The following is a 23309-nucleotide window of genomic DNA, read 5'->3' on the forward strand; positions in this document are numbered from 1 at the left end:
CCTGGAAGAAGGAAAGAAATTACAAGTGCAGATATGGTGCTCTCTGATTATCTGTGCCCAGCCATAGGCTCCTGTAATTGGGCAGTGAGTGTGAGGAGTCTGGTAGAGGAGCTGGTATCTGGTTGCCTGGTGAACCCGACGCTTTAATCACTGCTGAACTAGACCAGCAGTTTCAACGCTAGCATGAATGAACCTTGGTAGTACTTACTTGTAAATGGGACCTGACAATTGACTTCTGTTTGTTAAATTCAAAATTCTTCCTCATGAAGAAATACAAAAGGGCTGAAGCTTCGGTCTGAGTTGAGCGTGACCTGTGGTTACAGCACTTTAGGACTTCATAGCAGAAAGATCCACAGAGGTCAGCAGGGCCTTGGAAGAAAGCTGAAGGAAACTGGAGAAATGTAGGCATGAGTAGGGTGAATGTTTCCTCATTTTGCTCTGTTTAGCACAAAGTTACTGTTTCTAAAAATTACACATTTCTCCACTTGCAAGGGAGGAAGATGTACTTTAAAAAGTTAAAGTGTAGATTTAGTATTCTTTTTCCTTCCTAGAAACAATTGTTCTCTACCTTGCAACTATACCTTTTATCATTAACGATGATGATACAAAAATTGCTAAGCGAGGGCTTTGGGATGTTCACTATTCATCTGTCATCATTAAAAGTGTTATTTACAGTTTGTCTTCAAAGGTGGCAGATATGCATACAACAATGTAGAACCTTAAGCTTGATGTGAGTAGATCTGAAAGTACAAATTTTTATCTAAATTTCACACTACAAAAGCTGAGAACTGGTGATCAGATTCTAAGTTTCTTACTTTTTGGTATCTACAGAGTCAGAAAGTCAATTCATTTTGACACTAAGGAACATCTACTAAAACCAAAAGCACAACCCCTCCCCACACCAACCCCTTGCCACCCAGTCAGACCTAGTTTATTGCTTAATTGAGAGATGCAACCACTGCTAAATGGTGACTATCATTTTTAACTGCATTTTCATTGGAACAGGTGGTTCCTTACCTTGCATACAAATAGTCTCAAAGAGGCAAACACGTGCTTCAGTGCAGCAGCTGACTGGCTGACTTGGAAAAAGAGCATGTAGGTATCGAAGACCCTTTTCATAAGCGAATTTTGACAGTCAGATTGTTGGAGTTGTCTCTGGAAATCAGCATTTGTGTTATTTAGAACAAGTGAAATAATACTTATATTTCCTCCAAAATTTTCTTTCTAGTTTTCATTTGTAAAAAATATCATAGAAACACCCCTTTATGCTAAAAGCTCTGGAGAAACTAGTAATCCATGGAACATTTCTCAGTATAATAAAGGCTGTGTATGACAAACCCACAGCTAGCATTATACTTAATGGTGAAGAGCTAAAGCCATTCCCTCTAAAATCAGGAATGAGACAAGGATGCCCACTCTCTCCACTCCTCTTTAACATAGTATTAGAATTCCTAGCCAGTGCAATAAGGCAAGAAGCAAGCATAAAGGGGATTCAAATAGGGAAAGAGGAAGTGAAACTTTACATCTTTGCAGATGATATGATTCTGTATTTAAAGAACCTTATAGACTCCACTCCCAAGTTACTTGAGCTGATTCGAATCTTTGGCAAAGTAGCATGGTATAAAATTAATCCTCAAAAATCAACTGCCTTCCTATATGCCAACAGTGAGAGGAACAGGCAACAATCAGGAAAGCAACTCTTTGCAATAGCCTCAAAGAAAATAAAGTACCTAGGAATTAACTTAACTAAGAAGGTAAGGATATTTTTTGGTGAAAACTTTAAAACCCTGAAAAAGAAAATTAAAGCAGAACTGAGGAAATGGAAAAACATCCCATGCTCCTGGATTGGAAGAATTAACATCATGAAAATGGCAATCTTGCCAAGGGCTATCTACAAATTCAACGCAATACCCATCAATATCCCAATGTCATTCTTTAAAGAAATAGAAGAGGCAATCCAAAATTTCACATGGAATAATAAAAGACCCCGTATAGCAAAAACACTTCTTATCAGAAAGAACAGTACAGGAGGAATTTCAATACCAAACGTTAGACTCTATTACAGAGCTATAGTGAACAAAACAGCTTGGTACTGGCACAAGAACAGGCTTGAAGACCAATGGAATAGAACTGAGGACCCAGATATTAAACCACAGACCTATGGCCACCTAATCCTTGATAAGTGAGCAAAAAAAAAAATAGAATGGAAGAAAGACATCTTCTTCAAACAAGTGGCGCTGGCAGAACTGGTTAAGCATCTGCAGAAAACTAAAGTTGGGTCCTTCTTTGTCACTATGCACCAGGATTAACTCCAAATGGATCAAAGACCTCAAGGTGAAAGCAGATACACTGAAAACTTTACAAGAAGGAGTAGGAGATACACTAGGTCTCCTTGGCACAGGTCAAAACTTTCTTAATAAGGACCCAGAAACACAACAAATCAAAGAAAATCTGGATAAGTGGGACTGCATTAAACTGCAGAGCTTCTGTATGACAAAGGACATAGCTAGCAAATTAAGTAGAAAGAGTACAGAGTGGGAGAAGATCTTCACTAACCATACAATGGACAAAGGCCTCATATCTAAAATATATCAACAGCTCAAAAAAGTGAATCACTCTAAAACTAATCTCCAAGGAAACGAGCATCTGATTAAAAGATGGACCAAGACTTAAAGAGAGTCTTCTCTGCACTTCGTTATCTGATTTATCGGATATATCTGTATTTGGTTATTTGAAATTGGATAGGGAAGGGGGGAAAACAAGATGAGGGGTGGGGGTGGGGGGAGGGAAATGGGGACCAAGACAGGTGGAAGGGTATCAATGTATGTGAATTAATGCACTCTCTATCTGGCAAATATCATGTAACCCTTCTAGTAATTACAATAAAAATATATGAAAAAAGAGAGTCTTCTCTGAAGAAGAAATAAGAATGGCCTGTAGATACATGAAGAAATGCTCGACATCTCTGGCCATAAAAGCAATGCAAATCAAAACAACTCTAAGATTCCACCTCACTCCTGTTAGAATGGCCATGATCAAGAAATCTAATAACAACAGATGCTGGAGGGGATGTGGCCAGGAGGGATCACTACTATACTGTGGTGGGAGTGTAAGCTCATTCAACCACTATGGAAAGCAGTATGGCAGTGCCTCAAAAGACTAAATATAGTGCTCTCCTATGACCCAGAAATTCCACTCCTTGGCATTTACCCAATCATCTAGAAATAAGGACATACTAAGCCCACTAGCACAACAATGTTCATTGCAGCACTATTCACCATAGCAAAGATATGGAACCAAACCAGATGTCCCTCAGTTGATGAGTGGATCAACAAGATGTGGTATTTATACACAATGGAATTCTATGCTGCTGTCAGAAAGAATGGCATCGCCCCATTTGTAAGAAAATGGAAAGACTTAGAAAAAATCATATTAAGTGAAGCAAGCCAGACTCAAAGGAACATAGGCTCAATGGTTTCCCTCATTTGTCATAATCAATAGAAACCTTGGGCTCTCCTAGCAGAGATTTACAATAGAACAAAACCTAGATACATAAGGCCATATAGTATGACGCTAAATGAAAGGACATCCAGGATATAGAAACAAGAGCCATATAATGAGTGATTGTTGTCTTTTGCTGTACCTTGGTTATCTCATATGGTTACAGTATTTTACCTTTTCATCTGTTATACTGGATTATTTGAAATAGGATAGGGAAGGGGGAAAACAAGACTAGGGGTAGGGATGGGGGAGAGGGAAATGGGGACCAAGACATGAAAAAGGGTATCAATGTTTGTGAAGCAATGCACCTTCTATCTGGTGAATATAATGTAATCCTTCTATTAATTACAATAAAAACATGAAAAAAATCTTATAGATACCTGATATATTTTATATATGGTTATTTGTTTTTTTGAAATAGGATAGGGAAGGGCGAAAAAAAGATGAGGGGAGAGGATAGGGGAAGGAAATGGGGACAAAAACATGAGAAGGGGTAGCAATGATTGTTAAGAAATGTACTTTCTATCTGGCGAATATAATGCAACTCTTCTATTAATTACAATAAAAAATCTCATAGAAAGGGAATGATGAAGTATAGACTCTCTTTTTAGTTGGTTGTATCAGCAGTTTATTTCTTTTTACTGAGTAGTATTCTATCATATGAATGTGTCACAATTTTAATCCATGTATGTCAATGTATATTTAGGTTGTTTCCAGTATTTTTCTGCTAAATATGAACCTGCTATGCAAATATGTGTACAAGTCTTTCGGTGGACATGTGCTTTCCTTTCTCGTGGGTCAGTATTGAGCACAGGAATGACATGTATATGATCAACTTCCTAAGAAATTTCATTATTGTTTCCAAAATTGTCTACCATTTTGGATTCCCATTTTGAGAATTTTGGTTTCTCTTCAGTCTTCAATAGTAGTTATTTTAACAGGTAGGTAATGAAATCACTTCTTCAAAGGTATGTACATACAAATAAGCCTATAAAATTGCTCAAAGTTAGTAAATTTGATTTTTCTTTGTATCAGTTTTGGGGCTTGAAGTCAGGGCTTGGGTACTCTATTTGAGTTTTTGCTCAAGATTTCACTCTTATCGTTTGGGCCATTCTCTACTTTTATCCTTTTTTGTTAGTTAATAGAGATAAGCCTCTCACAGACTTTCCTGGGCTAGCTTTGAAATTCAATCCTCAGATCTCAGCCTCCTGGGTAGACAGTCTTACAAGTCTAGCAGGCAGCGCACAGCAGGAAAAATATTCTTTGATGTCATTAAACAAGTATTAGTCAACTTATAGTAAAATCTGAAATTTCATCTTCAAATTGTTTCCCCTACACACGTGAATTCATCTATTTAAGGCTGATTGATTTCATAAATCATCTTAAACATATGCTTGGATTTCAAAGCTTGATCTCATGGTCTGATCCCGTCATTTCCCAGAAAAGGTGCAGCTCATACTCACCTGCTGGACCTGAGTGAAGAGGGCGAGCAGGTCTAGGATTGTAAGGCAAACTTCAGTGGCAATATTGGCCTCGGTGTCTACGTGGTGCACAATGTCAATTTCATTGGAGTTGCCTATTAAATAAAGAATAAAACAAGATGTAGATGCCAAGTGATTTTCTGGCACCTTATACATGATTTTAGCCTATTACAATATATTCTATGTGTACTGATAGTTTGATTAATCATTTATTAAAACAAAATGCTTTTATTTGTTTAATTTCCTTGTCGGCAGAATGACAAAAAATACCAAAGTATTCAGCAGGTAGCTACTTTGTGTATGTCAGCGACCCGCAGCACTTCCATTATATTATGGCTCTTTTTCATTAATTCAGCTATTCACAGAGTTATATTTCTGCTGTATTCAGGCTATTTAAAGGTTTATGCTTCTAGGTGTACAGGCCAATGTACCATTTCAGTGGATGGTCTATACAAGCTCTCCCTTCAGAAAGGCACACCACACATTTATCTATTAGGGCTCATAGCTTTTAACAAGCAGTTGGGGCCACATATGTATGGTTGCTGACATTGACAAGCTACATAGTGAAAGGTTCTGTTTCTTCCCCATTGACAAGCTGGAATGTGAACATCTCTGGATTCAATGCCAGACTTTCTGATTCTGGGATATGGAATCATTCTTTTCTCCCAGAATGAGTGATGGTAACTTGGTTGAATCAGAGTCAGGCCTGTACTCCCTCACAGTACCAACTCACTTCTTTCAAGAGATCTACTGAGTTCATTGCATGGACAGCTTTTCCTTTCCCCCTTCTTTCCTTATGAGGGCTCTACATTTCCCCTAATTATCCCTGGAGATTGTGTCCTTTTCAAGAAACATTTCCAGGGCTGCAACAAACTTTAAAACAATGTCTTTTCTGCTCCCATATACCTTCTATTTTTCTTTTTCTTTTTTCTTTTTTTTTTGCCAGTCCAGGGCGTGGGCTCAGGGTCTGAGCTTTGTCCTTGGGTTTTCTCAAGGCTAGAGCTCTACCACTTGAGCCTCAGCACCACTTCCTACTTTTTTCTATGTATGTGGTACTGAGGAATCGAACCCAGATCTTTGTGCATGCTTAGCAAGCACTCTACCACTGACTCCCAGCCCTTCTTTTTTTTTTTTGTGGGTCATGAGGCTTGAACTCTGGGCCTGGGCTCTCTGTTCCTGAGCTCTTCAGCTTAAGATTACCACCCTACCCCTGGAGCCACAACCCCACTTCTCATTTTCTAGTGGGTAATTGGAGGTAAGAGTCTCTTGTTCTTTAGTGCCTGGGCTGGCATTGAATGAGGATGCTCAGATCCCAGTGCCCTGAGTAACTAGGATTACAGGCCTGAAGCACCAGGGCTGCCTTCCTTCTATTAATGATACATTATAATTTTATATCCTGCCCATACCTAGAGAACCATAAGTAACCATCATGTTCTTGCTATGTTTGGTTTACTTACTGGTCATTGTATTGTCTAACATCTGTAAGAGTTTGGGGTTGGAAAGTGCATTTTTGCCTCGGATTATAGGTAAAGTTTGTGATCTGTGCTGTTTGTGCCCTTCATGACCCGATGTGGTATGCATCCTGAAAATAAAAGGAAAATTAAGGTTAATGTTATTTGAAGATACTTGGATCAACCATTCATGCAAATATTATAGGTTGAATCAAATACAAAAGAATTTCACAGACCTTTTAATTAAAAATATTAACTAAAGGTAATACAATGAAAGATATTTTCAAATACTTGGAGAAATTTACTTAATACTATCTAATGCTAGTATAGTAACATTCAGAAGGGTAGTAACAGAAGCAGTCATTCAAATTAAATCTGTTCACAAGTCATTATTATAAAATGAATCACAGTATTTCATTGATGTTGAGTGCTTAGCTATTGGCCTATCAGAAAGGCAATTGGTGGACATTCAAATTGTTTTTAAAAAGGTGAAATGCAAAATCTGGCTTACAACAACCTTGTGTCCCTCTGACTTGTCTTGGAAATTGCATGGAAATTGCATGGAAATTATCATCTTTGGGACCAAGCCCAAGGGGGTGGATGTGTGATCTTGTGACAAAGGTAGGGATTAGGGTATCCTCTGTCCCCCTAACTGACTATCTCCAAGGATATGGATAATGGCCCACAATGCCTTCCTTCCATGCTTCATGATGGAAAATCAGCCCATGTCTTTATGGAATAAGGAATTCTTGGGTGCTACTCCATCAAGCACAGCCTTGTGATTTTGAGTGTATGTGCTGGCATACAGCTGCTGCTGCTGCTCTCAAAAATCAAATCTGAAAAAGAGGCGACAGTTTTCTTTCTGTCAGGTTATTTAAGGCTCTTTTGTTCTGCTTACATCAAAGCATCTGGAGAGGCCTAGGAAATCTGACTTTAGCTTTCAGTAGCCCAGCAAGTTTGTGCTGTTTCTTAAACTACAAGCAATACCACTTCTGGTTTTTGGGACTGATTTTGGGAACTCTTTTTTACTTCTCCAAGTTTCTGAATTTTTGTCAGCTTGAACTCATGGAGGAAAAAATCAGATTTCTAGGAGGTGGGGGACTGCAGGGAAAAGATGCCTCCAGCCATTTTAGAGGAGCCTGTAATGGAGTCCACCAAATATTGGGCCTACAGTGACTGTAGGTGGATGGCTATTACTCTCACACATGAAAAGCAGATTTTTAAACTGTCCCACCTGATTAAAACACCCACCTGATTAAAAAAATATTACTTCCTCATTAGAGTGCAACGTCAAAGGGTTCACCATGGATGGGGGTAAAATTTATCCTGTAATTTATTGACTGTCTGCCATGTGGATATTTTTCTTGAGCCTAGACGATTTGTATTGTATACGATTATAATGGGAAGAATAAATCAAACTGGGGAAAATCTGAGCAAACAATTCTTATTTATTAGTCCCAGGAGAGCTTAGAGTGAAAACTCCAGGGCCAATGTTTCCCAGAGAATGGGCTAGTGAAGGATGGATGCAGGCCTAATGGCTAGGAACGTTGCAGAGAATTTCCCCATTACTTTTGGTCCTGGAAGAAACAAATTTAACTTCTAGGTTATTCAGAAAATACGATAATTACTGAAAAGAATATAGAGACATGAGCTCAAATTTTGGTTTGTTGCTAGGAGATTACTAAGTATTAGGAGAAGCATTTATGTGTACCTTTCAGCTTCCGTTAAATCAAAATACTTACTACTGTTTCTTCTATGCAAGGCATTGTGCTCTACATACATAGAAATAATACACAATTCCTGGATTTTGGGTTTTATAAGCTAGTGGGGGAACTAGTGAAGTATCTAAATCTTAGGTCTGTTCAGAAGCTACTTGCAATTTTAATGTGTATATGAAACAGGGAGAAAGAAAGAGAAAAGGAAAGAGAAAGAAAGAGAAGGGGAAGGAGAGCGAGAGAGAGGAAAGAGAAATAGACAAAGAGGGGGAGACAGGGAGGAAGGCAATGGGGAGGAGGAGGAGAGAGGAGAAATGTGCATGTCCACTCTTCACATCTCATATATACTATACCTGAATACACACTACACACACACACACACACACACACACACACACACACACACACACACAATTTAATACCAAGAAATATCCCTTACCATTGTGACAAGAGACCTGATGTCTGACAGGAAGGATTGGATCCTTTCAGAGTCCCATTATTCTGGGTTGACTGCACAAATTTAAATGCAGCAGCAATTTTCCTGCAAGGAAAACTGAAGCTGTAGTCATAACTCAGCATTTATCATTTATAGCTAAAACGACATTGTCAACTGGCAAATGGATTCCTGAAGGATGAAATATTTCATAGGCTATGATTTAGTGAGAAGTCAAATTTCAGTTTCTTCTGGAAATAAAAGGTTGGGGTGCTATGAACCTTCTTGTCTTTGTGGGAAAATGACAGCATATTATTTCACATTAATTTTTGTTTTTATTGTATAGGAAATATTTTCTTAAGTAGGAATTTTCCTAGTCACAGTTGTATAACTAACCATGTGTCATAGTTCAGAAAACACATGAAATGCAATTCCTTCTTTAAAAAGTATGTTTTGCTGCTTTTATTCTATGCACACTCAAGACTCTATTGAGCATGAAAATTCTGTGAATACTGGGCAACCTTCCAACTTCTATCTGTATGTCTCACATAGATAATAACCTAACAATCCTCATTACATACTGTTACTTGTAGTAGATATTTCTGACCCATTTGTATATGTCATAATGCTTTAAGCTCAGTGCCTCGGACTTGCTTGGTTAGTTTCCACCACATGAGCTACACCTCCAGTCTGGCATTTTGCTGATTGACTGGATATAGAGACTCTCTGACTTTCTGACTTACTTGATTTTGAATCTCAATTCTTCAGACCATGATTTGCTGAGTAGCTAAAATTGTAAGCATAGCCCACTAGTGCCTGTCTTTTATAGTGTTTTTAAAAAGACCATGTTAATTTTTTAGAATATAAAACAATACCTTATTATGTTGCGTTTTCCTAGGTATCTGAAATTTTGAAGACAAACACTAGAAAGGAAAGAAAACATTGTGTTCTAGTTATTCACATTTCTTTTAAAAACATAACTGTTTATCCCAGTATATTGAAATAAAAAATTAAATTAAAATCTTTTTGCATATCTTATGTATTATTAAATCACTATTTTGTCATTTCTCTTTACATTTCCTGTGTACTATTGCTGATAGACCATTCGCCATAGAGATTCTCCTTTTTCTGTTTATGCTGGTACTGAAGTTTGAACACAGGGCTTCTCCATTTTACTTGGCTTTTTTGCTCAAGGCTGATGCTCTACCCTTGTTTTACTTTCAGCTTTTTGGTGGCTCATTGGAGATAAGTCTCATGGATGTTTCTGCCCAGAGTAACTTCAACCATTAATCCTTAGACCTCAGATTTCTGAATGGCTAGTATTACATATGACCACTACTGCACACTGCCGTAAAGATTTCTGAATGAATGATGGATAAAATCTATTTGGAAAGTTGTAAGTGAGTGCTGCCAAACTTACTCTAAGATGCTGAAGAAGTCTGACACCTCTGAACTGGGTGCTCTCTGCCAGTATGCAACCAGCGTCTCTAGAAGGGAGTAACATATAGCATGAGGAAGTTGGAAATTCACTAAATTCTTTCATTATAACTTGAATTTGTGACAGTTCTCATTACCATCTGAAATCGTTTTCATAATGTGGAGAAAACACATAAGAAGACTCCTGGTTTCTGCTTGATCTAACTTGTCAAATCGAAGTGTCGACCCAATCAGAGACAAAGGCCTGGGGATCTGAGAATTAGAGAGCCCATGAAGACTGAGTGAGGTGGGGGATGTCTGGCTGGTGGCACTGGGGTAGGCTTGGCAGAGAATCAGTACCTTTTCACAGTTATCCGTCTTGTCACTGCTCTTCTCATTGGTGCTTGGGTTGGACTCAAGACTTGCTAAAGATGCTCTGGAATCTGCGTGGTTTACTGTAGAAATAGCTATGGATGAAAACGCTGCAAACACAAGTCACAGCACACGAATGACAATGAGATGGATGGGAACCAAAACCAAACAAGCTACTATGATGAACCAAAAAGATGTTGAGTGTTGAAGTGGGTGTAGTGTTTTGAAACATTGTTTGCGATTGGCAGTAAAACCATGAAACATTCCTAGCTACACAGGAGGCTGAGATCTGAGGATCACGGGATGAAGCCAGCCCAGATAGAAAAGCCCATGAGTTTTATCTTAATTAATCAGCCAAAAGCTGGCAATAGAACTGTGGCTTAAAGGCTCATGTGCCAGGCTTGTGCAAAAATGCCAAGTGAGACCATAAGCCTTGAATTTAAACCACAGTACAACACTGATAACAAAACCCAAAAGCTATGGAACATTTTAGGTATTATAGAGCTCATCAAAAATGGAGAAAACTTCAAAACAGCTAGAAATGTAAATAAACGAAATAAGGCATATTGCTTTGATCTGTGAAAAACTTTTGTAAATACAAAGAGAGCTCTCGTGTTTTAAAATGCTTTAATAGAAGCTTATCAAGGTAATTTTGAGAAGGGATTGTTCAATTTTTTGACAGTTCTTGAGAAACTAAAATGAAACTTTCCAAATGGTTCTTAAAAATAATCTTTGAAGTGGTTGAGCTATTATATTTTAAAAGGCTGGATGCAATCAAAATTAAAAGACTGTTTGTAGGACGAAGTAATTTGATAACATCTGAGCAGACTGTTTGGCTTAAGCCAAGTAGAAATAAACCCTTACTAAAAGTCATTGGATGGCATTCAAATATATATATATATATATGTATATATGTATATAAAAGATGGCAGTTGTTTAACTGTAGTATACTTTGGCAGATATATTATTCACTTGAGTTTTGTATGGATTGTGTGGAAAGTACATTGACATTTAACATAACATGGATGAGTGTGAAAGACAAGTGTTCTCCAAAGGTCTTGGGTACCTGCTATTGAATTTAAGACATCTTTAGAAAATGATGTATCCACAGATGTTGCGTGCTTCATAGATGTCTGGGTTTGAAAGCCTCCATTCGTACTTAGGTCATCTCTAGAGCCCTGCATTCAAGTATAGAAGAGGTAAATGGGGGTTAGGATATTTCAGCCTTGTATGCCCACCTGGGCCTTGCTTGTTACACATTTAGTCTGGTGATATTTTAAGTCAGATCTTTTATTTTCTTGCTAAGGTTTTCTGGCAAAATAGGCAGTAAAAATGAATGTAGTTAATGTTTGATTTTCTTATGCAATTAATAAATTTTATTTGCCAGTCCTGGGGCTTGAACTCAGGGCCTGAGCACTGTCCTTGGTTTTTTCCTCAAGGCTAGCACTCTGCCACTTGAGCCACAGCAACATTTCTGGCTTTTTCTATGTATGTGGTAGGGAGGAATCAAACATGGGTCTTCATGAATGTTAGACAAGCACTCTACCATTGGTCCAAACTCCTGGCCCTGCAATTTTTTTTATCAATATAGTAGAATCAGTCTTTTACATGAGGTCTAAATGGCTGGAATGACAAGGATTATTTCCTATACATGATCATAGGCTACCTTATGAATGTGGTTGTTACCAGAAACTGCATTTTAATTACTTATTACATGATAGGCTCTATAATAAATATGTGCAACTTTATCCTCATATAAACTTTGTGATGTTGGCATTTGCATATCCCATTTTATAAATAAACAGAGGGATTGAGTACCTTAATATTTATATTACTGGAAGCTAAACAAGGTGTCCTATGGAAAAAAAGAGAAAAATTCCCAATTCTAGCCCTGAATTCTAGGTGGTTCCATTTAGACTGTCCCCAGATTTATCAGTGTGTTTGCCTCATGGGCAGATGGCTCTTTAATGGGATGCTATGGAGTTGCTCAGAAGGAGCGGGTGATGACATACCACTTGGACTGTGTCTATAAATAGGGCACTTAGCTACCCTGAATCCTCAAGGTATAAAGACAACCTGGAGAGAGGCAGAGAAAATATGTACCCTGAGCTGTGAGCTGGCTTACAGATGAGGAGACATGGCTATCCAGGGCACAAATATAAAGAAAAGAGATACATTCTTTATTAGAACCGAGATTTCAATATGCGATGTCCACATACCTGGTTGGACGTGTTGACTGTAAAAGGATACAGTTCCTTTAGGTAAATCCTGGGCATGTTGTCGAGAAGCATGCCATACAGAGGCATGTACAGACTTGCAATCTGGGCCTGTTTTCTCTACACGAACAAGGTAGCCAAAAGAAATGATTCATGTGAAAATCAATAGGCTTGTTGGGTTTATTTGCATTTACTGCAGTGAGCCATTGAACAGTGTTTAGGGAAGGGAGAAATGAAAACCACTTACTGGTTCTCTGTATCGATCATCAAACGAATGCTTAGCCATCAGATTTTTGAGGACAGCCAAAGCTAAGTGCCTGATGTCTTGGTCTTCCTGCAGGGCAAAGCCAACTTCTCGGAGCAGAATTCCAATTAAGAAGTGTTTGCGGCAAAATTCATTGGTGACTGAATATTCAGGCATATCTTTGCAAAAAGGAATTACATATCCCCAGATGAATGAAATACTCATTTTAGAATTGTAACAGGAAAATCAGCCAACGACTATCAGCCCTTCCCACCCAGAAAGAGTGATTCAAGAACACAGTCTTGGTACAGAGTAGAGACCGTGTTGTCACCTTTGGTTATGTTTAATAACAGGGGAACATTTTGTATCAGGAAACACAAGTATGAATACAAACTATATATACATGTTGCTGAAACGACCATGTTTACAGCATCACAGGGGTTGGAAGAAAAAAAAACCCCACAATTCTTGTCTATAAGAAGCAGTAAATAGCCAGGCATGGTGGCTCACGCCTGTAACCCTAGAGGCTGAGATCTGAGGATCAAGGTTCAAAGCCAGCCTGGGCACAAAAAGACCTGAGACTCTTATCTCCAACTAACCTCTAGAAAATGGGAAGTGGGGCTTGGCTCAAGGGTACAGTGGTAGCCTTGAGTTGAAGAGCTTGGGGACAACACCCAGGCCTTAGAGGTAAGGTGGTAGCCTTGAACTGAACAGCTCAAGGACACTGTCTGGGCCAAGTTCAAGCCCCATGACTCACAATAAAGAAAAAGAAGCAGTGAATATTACAGGAAAGGAAACACTGGGTGAAGTCTTCAAGGAAGCTAAAGATTTGGAAGTACAGATACATGAAAGAGCAACTGAGGCAGTGAATGCAGGGTAGAAACATCTGTGTTCCATGTCTGTGGGAGATTTAATTACAGTAGATAAGCCATGAAAATAACCCCTCCACAGATGAATGGATGAAGAACATACACGGCAGTATTATTCAATCATTAGAAAAAAGGCAAGTCAGCTATTTGCAAGAACATGAATCAAACCAGAGGACATGCTATATGAAGACAGAAAAACACTTTTTGCATGCTGTCTCTCATGTATGTGGAATTCTACAAAGGTTGAGCTCATACAAGCAGAGTATAGAAAAGAAGCTGTCCTTTGTGTGGGGGGTGTGTCTGACAGCAATGGGATTTTGGTGAAGGGCGCAAACTTGCAATAATAAGGTGGACAAATTATGGAGATCAATGCATGGCATAGCCACCATACTAATAACGTAGTGCAAAATGCCATATAAAGCCCTAATATATATATATATAACATATACATGCTTGTTCAGTGTAACTATGCATATATTATTAATAATAAACACTAAGACAGATGGACTGGGAAAATGAAAAAAATGACCTATGGAGTATAAAATGTGAAAGAATTAAAGTTAGAAAATGATCAAATTATCCATAACAATAGAAAAGTCCAAACAACTTTTTGAATAGCCTTACTTAGACAACATTAATAATACGCTTTTATTACCACTTGGAAGCTAGAAATCTGTATAATTCATACTAATTGATATTGGATGAGCTGATTATTGGTGCATTTTTTATTTTGGGGTGGTAAGGGGATTTGAACTCTGGGCCTCCTGCTTACTAGACAGGTGCTTTACCACTGAGCCAGCCTTATTGGTGCTTTTGAGATAACATAAATACCTGAGGCATGTAACTCCTGAATTGATTCTGACGGTGTCACAGGATCTAGATATAATATAAATAAATAAGATTTCAGATATGTACACAGTCAGATACATATGTATATAGAGGAATATGCATATATTAGCTATGTATAATATATCTTGAAAAATTAAGCACATTTAAAAAATTACAAGTGAGTCATTTCAATTCAGCTTTTTCAAGAACATGTAAGGTTGCTAATTTCATGCTATGAATAGAATTATATGAATTGCTGGTCTTCTATTTAAGTGCCCATTTTCTCATCTTTTTTTGAAACATTTTTATGCTCCCTGTTTACAGTATCACAATTAATAAGAGGGGGGTTGCCCCTCCCAAATGTCTTTGAACATCGTAGCCAGGTTAGTGAACCAGTTATAACTTGGCTGTATAAAATGAAGAGAAACAAAAGCCATATAATGAGTGATTGCTGTCCTTCATGTACTATCTTATCTCTCATTTCTTTTGCTGTCCCTTGGTTATCTCATATTTTTACAGTATTTCCTGTTCTTATCTGATATATTGTATATATGCTTATTTGGTTATTTGAAATAGGATAGGGAAGGGTGGAAAACAAGATGAGGGGAATTGGGACCAAGACATGAGAAAGGGTATCAATGTTTGTGAAGTAATGCACCTTTATCTGGTGAATATAATGTAACCCTCTATTAATTACAATAAAATGTATATGGAAACTAAAATTTAATGCTCTACCAATGATACACAATTTGGGTTCACCAGTGCAAACTGCTCGGGATATGGAGGTTGTTATCAGCCTGGACAACAGAGCAGTGAGATCCCAACCAAGAGGAAGGATGCTCCTCATCCTGGTTATGAGAAAGAAATCCCTAGGAGGAATGTGGTCCCAGGCAAAAAAAATGAGTCCTCATAATGGAAGAAAAAAGAGCTGGGGGAATTGGATCAAGTGGGAGAACACCTGCCTGATAAACATGAGGCACTAAGTTCAAATCTCAGTATGAGGGGAACGAAATGAAAACATTACGGAAAGCCTAAAAAATGCTATCGTTTCTATCCTTTTACTGCTCTATGGAACTTTGTATTATTAGAAAAAGAATGACCTAATGTGTATCGATTATTTTTTTTATAATTTATGTGCCAAAACATTTATAGTCTTGATAATGTAATTTTCCTTCTACAATATCAGTGAAGCTGCGGGGTTTCAGCAGACTCTTTATCACCCTGTGCTGTGCTTGGTAACTATCTGCACTGTATGTTGGGAGTAGTTTACTTGCTGCTGAGAAGCAAAGCATTACAAATTCCTCAGTCACAAGATTCTCTTGTGTCTTCATGTTTGATTGTTTGGTATTTTAATGGATGTGCTCATTTCCTATCATGATTTTATACATACACACACATACACACATACACATGTACACATTACATACTTGCCACACACTATACTCACATACCACCTACTACACACAGCACACAACCACACACACCAAACATATATTACACATGCCACACACACACACACACACACACACACACACACACACACACACACACCATAAACAACCCATGAAGTTCACATCACGCAGATATAGCACACATACTATGCACATGCAGAAATTCTTTCAGCTGGGAAAATTAGAATGTTTCCCATAGATTCTTTTTGTTTTCTGCCAGTCCCGGAGCAGGAACTCAGAGCCTTGGGCTTTCTCGAGGATAGAGCTCTATCTCTTGAGCAGCAGCACTTCTGGCTTTTTCTATGGATGTGGTACTGAGGAATCAAATCTGTGTCTTTGTACATGCTAGTTAAGCACTCTACCAGTAGATCAAATTCCCGCCCCCCCATAGACTAAGCAAATGCAAGCTCTGTTCTTCCAATCTCTTCCTTGGGGTTTTTTTTTGGGGGGGGGGAGTTGGTCAGTCCTGGGCTTAAGCTCAGGGACTGAGCACTATCCTTGGGCTTTTCTAAAGGCTAGAACTCTACCACTTGAGCCTCAGCACCACTTCTGGCTTTTTCTAAGTATGTAGTACCTAGGAATCGAACCCAGGTCTTCATGCATGCTAGGCAAGCACTCTACCACTAGGCCAAACTCCCGGCCCCTCAATCTCTTCCTTTCTCAGGCCTAGTACTGTCAAGTCTTTATAATGCTTCATTTCCCCTTGTTTCCAATACACTAATTTTCTCTGTAAAACTTTATCTTAACATAACTACACACATTGATCATGTTAAATGACATTCTATGCACAAAGTATTGTTTTTATTCTCCCTGTAATTTGCAGTAGAGAGCTATTTTTCCAACCTAGTAAGTGAAAGACAAGCACACCTCTAAGTTAAAAGTCTTTGATTTACAGTCTGTAAGTTTGAAATTCTGTTAATTTTTTCTTCAATGGAAAGGGAGGAAAATATAATAACTTAGAAGAATAGAGTTATTTTTATAAACGGTATGCCAACAGTTTCTTTTTCACTTTAACCAGATTACCTGGCTCTTTGGATAAAACAAAGGATGAGGAAAGAAAGCAATCATGGATGAAAGTGTTGGGTTAGGGAACATTACCTGGAATGTATGCTGATCTTATGGGGAGACACAGAGGAATAAAATGCTCGTGTTGGCACACTTCTTGAAGGAAGTCAAATTTATACTGGCATAGGGTCTGAAAGAGAGTCCGACAGAGTGACTAGTACTTACATATCAAGAAAGTGGATAAAACCCACAGGATCTGCACTTGAATATTAACTCTCAAGAGCAATTACTTTTGTGTGAACACCAAATAATAGCTAGTCTAAAGGAATCTGCCCTGTCTAAAGTAATACTGCAGTCAGGCCCCAAGTCTTAGGAAATTAGTTATTCATTAGTGGTGAAAAAAGTATTCTATATTACATGTACAGAACTCTTTCAACAATGACACAAAGCAAACAGGCAGAAAGTTACATGTGTGGAGTTAAGAGAAAGAATGCTGTAGATGATGTAAAGCTGAGTGAAACTAATCAAGCCACTTGATCTTCAACAATTTTATTGAATTCCACTCTTGTCCTGACCCATGTACCATGGTCTGTTGCTTCAATAATGTCTGGAGTTAGACAGTGAAAAATGGAGTCCATATCTGATCTGAGATGATTTAACACAAGTGTGTGAGTTGTGTGTGTCCCTGGGAAAAAGTGATACCTCTGTTTCCTCAGATACTTTGGAATTACGTTGAATGTACTTGATAATGTAAAATGCTACCATTTCAAACAAAGACAGGGTGTGTCCTAACCTTTTGTACATCAAAGTGAACAGGAGCGGAAGCAAACTGTGTGTGGTAATTTCTTCATGGATAGCAGTTGATTTGATCTTTAGAAAGACATATAGTTTCAATCTGCTGCTATATTGAAATGGTATTTTGTATCATAGGAGCACATAGAAATATATCCTTTCTAGAAATAGAGAATTAGACTTTCAATGACATGTAATCATATAACTCTAGTTGTCAAAAGTACATATTATTTAAAATAATGCTGAAAGACCTACAAATGACAAAAAAGACTTGAAAATGTCATTTGTTTCTACTGTTGACCTTTTTAAAAAATAGCTGTTCTTTCCCAATAGTGAAATAATTTCCCTTGGGAATTCCCTCCTTTCCAATGAGGAAAGGTTAATGAACAATTATGAATTCAGGTGCTCTGTCTTCTTTCTTTAAGAAGTGGGCGTAGGATCCACATACTTCCTGTGGTTGAGCACATACTTCCTGTATGCAAGGTAAATCTGAAATCAAATGTTGCGAAAAGACAAATGGCTCCAGTTGATTAACTAGTTAGCAGTACTAGCAGGAATCTGGCCAAATGGCACACCCCATGTCTCTGCTTGCTCAAAGGGTGTGGCCCCTTTCAAAATCCGCTTTTCTAGATGTTTTGTCATTGAAATCATCTCCTAGAACCATTCCAGTTAGACTCCATTTCTGTTGCTTGCAACCCAAGAAGCCTTCATGGATACGACTGTGCTGATCTGGCCCACTTCTGATCTTTCTTTTGCCAGCTTGTATTGTGCTGTGGCTCTGTGCTTCTCAAACTCATGAACTGCATAAAGAATCATCTGAAAGTCTCAGTAAAATGCATATAGGAGCACTTCTCAAGCTGCCTAGTGGTCTTAGAACTACACATAGAAAACTCTAAAGTTCCTTCTGTATAATAATTCAGAGTGGGTAGGATAGTCAACCCAGAAGGGCCATCCATTTTGCTCAGGACTTAAGTGGTTTCCAGGGAAGTAGACACCGGGTACAGAAACCGAATCTGCGTGGGCCTCCAGAATTGCAAGAACTGCAGGAACCATAGATGACAGAGCATTCCCTTTCACTGCAGGGGCTAGACGTGAAATGTAAGCACTTCCTTCTTTATTCACCATTAGGGAAGTACTTGAGAGACTGACTCAGTAAATGGAGCATTTGAAAGGCTGTGGCTACATCTTCTGAGTATAGTTATTATTTTTTGATACAGAAAAGGAATAATGTCTTTGGTCCAAATTTTATACTTGGAGATCAGTTTACTTATTGATGATGCAAGAGTTTTTCAAACCCATTCTCCAGCCTATGCTCTTACCTTGAGATCTCCAGAAGAGAACATGCTAACGTAATTGTTAACCATCCTGAACACAAACCCTCGGTCCATAAATGTGAAGCAGCGCTACAAGGGAAAATAAATTCTAAAGTCAAAATTTTCATTTGAGGGAACATCAGAGATTTTAGAAAAATGGATTACATATGCAGATATAAATAATATTGACAAGATATTATTATCTAAGTATTTTCTTTTTTTTTTTTGTCAGTCAGAGCCTGGGCACTGTCCCTGAGCTTCTTTTACTCAAAGTTAGCATTCTATCACTTAAGCCACAGCACCACTTCCTCCTTTTTCTGTGCATGTGGTACTATGTGGTACTGAGGAATTCAACTCAGGGCTTTGTGCATGCTCGGTGAGCACTCTATCACTAGGCCACATCCCCAGCCCAAAGTATTTTCTTCAAAATATGTTTAAGTTCTAATCTAGCGATAGCAACTACATAAAATCTTCACTTAGGACATAAATTGAATTATAAACCTATGTTTATCAATTGTATAAAACAACTTTTGGAATTGGATAAAATAGGATAGTTTTTTTCTTTTTCATACAGTAAGATTTGATTTTTCATAGTCTGCCTTTTAGTCTCTTGGCTTTTTATTAATATTATTATTTGTAATTGGAATCCACACTTGGTTAACTAGAGATTGTTTGTTGTACGATATTAAGTAAGAATAGGTAGTGGTAAAGATGGTTGGGAAAGTTGAATCTCATTGGCCTCCATCAACTTATAGTTTTCTTCTTTTAGTTAAAGAAACTTAAATTGTAAGAATAAGGGAAGATAGGTTGAGATTTCTCTTATTGGGTTTCCCTGTGTCTCTCTGGTCAATTTCTTTTGAGAAAAGGGAGTTTGAGAGAGTAGGTATATCTTGAGGAACAGTTGTTGACTTTCTAAAATACTAATGGCATGTTACTGGTATCCAAAATACAGTATCCAAAGATTACTGTGGGGAGATACCATAATTGAATGCCATTTGGTGTCTTTCTCGTGGTACATGTTTTATTCTATCTCTGCCCCACACGTGAACACATACACATTATCTGGAAAATTTTTGCAGCTGCTAAAATACGTCATCTACAGTGTTTCTTGTCCATATAATCCAAACTGGCCCATTACAGTGGCTTATATTTCTTGGTTCTCCAATTTTACTCATAAATATTTTATTTTATTTTTTACAGTTTTTGTGTGTGCTGGTCCTGGGGCTTGAACTCAGGGCCTAGGTGATGTCCATGTGCTTTTTCATTCAAAGCTAGTACTCTACAATCTGGGCCACAACTCCACTTCTGGCTTCTTTTGTATGTTAATTGGGGATATGAGTCATGTGAACTTTACTCCCATGTATAGCTTTGGACCATCATCTCAGTCTCCTGAGTTATTAGGATTACAGGTGTGAGCTCCCAGTGCCTGGCTCATGGCTCATCTTTTGTTCCTAGAAAGATTTGGACGTACAATCTTTCTGTAGGTCATACAAAAGTATAAGGTTCCTATTATAGGCTGGGGGCATGGATCGATGGTAGATCACCTGCCTTGCAAGTATGAGGCATTGAGTTCAAATACAGTACTCAGCTCTTAGGAAAGTGTATGTATGTATGCATGTATGAGCAAGAGTGATTTTCTCTAGTTCCCTAATTAGCTCTAATTAAGTCCTTCAATTTGTGAAGTCCTCTGTATATTTATTTTGCCTTTCAAGTTTTCTTCAGAGTTTCATAATGCACCTATTCACGGCTGAATTAACATATTTCTTCATTATATATTTTCATTTTTAATATTAACTTTAGCTCCTTTAATAACTCTGCATTCCAGTAAAAAGCAAACAGGTCCTCTTTAGGGTATTTCCCAATAGAATAGTGGATGAAGGAAATGCTATAGAACAAGTACCTGCTCAGAAATAGACCTAGAACGCCAAGGAGAGGCATGAGAAGAAAAGGGGCCCCTGTGCCTTTTGCACTGGGCTGACTTCCAGCAGGCATGTCCAGTCATCCCCGGATCCCCATCTGCAGAAGGGGGGTCAACCTGGCCACTCCTGGATTACGTTCAACATGGAACTTTCTTTCCCAAAGCTGTGCTATTTCCCTTTGGCAGGAAGGAGTCCTGATGTCACCTTACACAGAGAGCTCTCAGGACATCTGTGAGCTCCAGAAACTGCCTACAGAAGAATAGGTGGCTGAAGGCCTTGGCAATATCACTGGCGAAGATGTTAGAGCTGTGATTCCTGAACTTGTCCAGTGTCAGTTCGCAGGCGATCCAGCAAGTACTCTGCAGGAGAAAGCCTGTGAGCATTTGAAGGGGATCTGATTCCAGCACCCATCATTAGGGATGATGGGGAGAAGGCTGAACTGGGAAGCCAGAAACGCTAAGAGTTTCATGATTTTGAAACAAACCCTTCTCTATGTTAAAGTGGCCCTCCTCTTTCCAATGGGCAAGGAGAGACATAGGGCTTCATTCCTAGGTGGCAGGAATCAACTGTCTTCCTGAGAAAGTCTTTCCGTAGGCTAACCTTCAAGTGTCTCTTTCCTGCCATGAGTCCCAGCATCTGCTCTGTTCTGGCATATTCTCGACCACGGGTGTCGTAGCTCCCCTGCCTATCACTAGGCCTGCAGGGGCCTTTTAGCTTTTATTTTTAGGGTAGTCTACATTAATCTTTAGATCAATAGAAAAATATAGCAGGCTTTGGTAAGCTATGGCCCATGGGAGGAAATCTGGCTTATGACTTGTTTTTTAAGCAGTATTTTATTGGTACCCGGGCACGCTCAATCAATTCCACATATTGATGGTGGATTGTCTGTGCCTATTTCTGTGCTATTTAGAGCAGAGTTGAGTTATATAGATAAGGCTGAAAATATTTAGCTTTTTGGCTTTTTAGAGAAAATGTTTGCGGAGTCCTGCTTTAGATGGTAACTGACACCCTATCGATATTTTCTCAATTTTAAGAGCTAGTCAAAAAAAAAAATAGTGTGGGAATGAGCTACGTTTTTTTTTTTTTCACCAGGTGTGAGACCCAGGAAATATTTATTCTCTCATTGGTTCCTAGATGAATTATAGGACTCTGAAATACAAAAAGAAACTGTGAACATCCTTGTCCTTTGCTTGCATATTATATAGATGCCTATACCATTTTCTTTGTCCTTCTTTGCTCTCTTGTTGAGTGTCAGCCTACAGCCACTGGCAGCAACAATGGCAGTGACATCTCTGGGGAGAACTTCCATTTATTCTCAATTTATAGACTATTTTCAAAGCAGAAGAGTTGGGAAAACTTTCTCCTTGTGGAGATTCATTTTTTCCCCCCACTCCACTTTTGGTTATTTAGCAAAAAATAGCACTGGCACTGCTTTAAATGTACTTGTCTCTTATTGTAGATGGTTTTCAAATGGTGCCCAAGACAAAGGTGAAATAAAAGCAAGGGTTATTTAGGTGAGTGGGCACACAAGATATGGCACAGGAAAATAAAAATCAGAATGAACCAGCCTTTTCATCCACCCTGGTATCGTGATTTAAGCTGGGTATGGCGGCTCAGGACTATAATCCTAGCTACTCAGGAGACTGAGATGTGAGGATCAAGGTTCAAAGCCAGCCTGGGCACAAAAGAACCTGAGACTCTTATCTCCAGTTAACCTCTAGCAGAAGTGGTGCTTGGTCAAGGGCAGGGCAGCAGTCTTGAGCTGAAGAGCTCAGAGACAACACCCAGACCCGTTGAAACTCCATGACCTACTTAAATAAGTGTGCTTAGGCAAGCTGCCTCATGACCTCATGACTCGGTTTGGTAATAATGAGGAAAATTAACAACAGCTATGAAGTTGGCACAGATCCACTTAAGTCCTATGCACTTTGAGGAGAAAACAGTAAAAAAATAAAGTACAAGGATGATGACATAATTTCTGTGAAAACACTACTTTCTGATCATGTCCTAGGAGGCAGGATACCTTTTTACTCTAGGTATTTGTGCTTACCTACTAGAGTCTATAGACTCTGCTTTCATGGTTTCTTGGCAAACAATCTTGGTACAACTATGAACTTACAACAAAATTTTGATTGTTAGATTCTAATGACTAAGCCACATATTTGAATACTCTAATGAAGAATTCATCAAACACAAAAGAGGTAAAAGTCACTTGAAACCCACTTGAACAAATAACTCTTACCAGATTGCTGGGATATCAGAGATTTATACTGTCAACATAGAGTGTAGGCCATGTTAAGCAG

The 23309-nt window shown here is 38.5% G+C and overlaps 1 protein-coding gene across 3 annotated transcripts in view; it reads right to left on the reverse strand.

Annotated features, from left to right (window-relative positions):
- The window catches only part of Dock10 (dedicator of cytokinesis 10), a 199647-nt gene that overhangs the window by 29377 nt on the left and 146961 nt on the right, over positions 1–23309 (reverse strand). For all 3 annotated transcript variants that reach the window (XM_090354914.1, XM_090354915.1, XM_090354916.1), the window contains exons 29-43: positions 19094–19177; positions 17076–17172; positions 14530–14574; positions 12833–13008; positions 12589–12705; positions 11436–11547; positions 10358–10479; positions 10156–10270; positions 10002–10068; positions 9457–9504; positions 8588–8689; positions 6440–6564; positions 4965–5077; positions 1018–1155; positions 209–391 (exon numbers count right to left, since the gene is read on the reverse strand). In XM_090354914.1, coding sequence (XP_090211040.1) covers positions 209–391; positions 1018–1155; positions 4965–5077; positions 6440–6564; positions 8588–8689; positions 9457–9504; positions 10002–10068; positions 10156–10270; positions 10358–10479; positions 11436–11547; positions 12589–12705; positions 12833–13008; positions 14530–14574; positions 17076–17172; positions 19094–19177 — 1644 coding nt within the window. The remainder of the gene's footprint in view (positions 1–208; positions 392–1017; positions 1156–4964; positions 5078–6439; positions 6565–8587; positions 8690–9456; positions 9505–10001; positions 10069–10155; positions 10271–10357; positions 10480–11435; positions 11548–12588; positions 12706–12832; positions 13009–14529; positions 14575–17075; positions 17173–19093; positions 19178–23309) is intronic.

This window comes from Megascapheus bottae, chromosome 21 (genome assembly GCF_031878675.1).
Source record: "Megascapheus bottae isolate mThoBot1 chromosome 21, mThoBot2.hap1, whole genome shotgun sequence".
Classification (NCBI taxonomy): domain Eukaryota; kingdom Metazoa; phylum Chordata; class Mammalia; order Rodentia; family Geomyidae; genus Megascapheus; species Megascapheus bottae.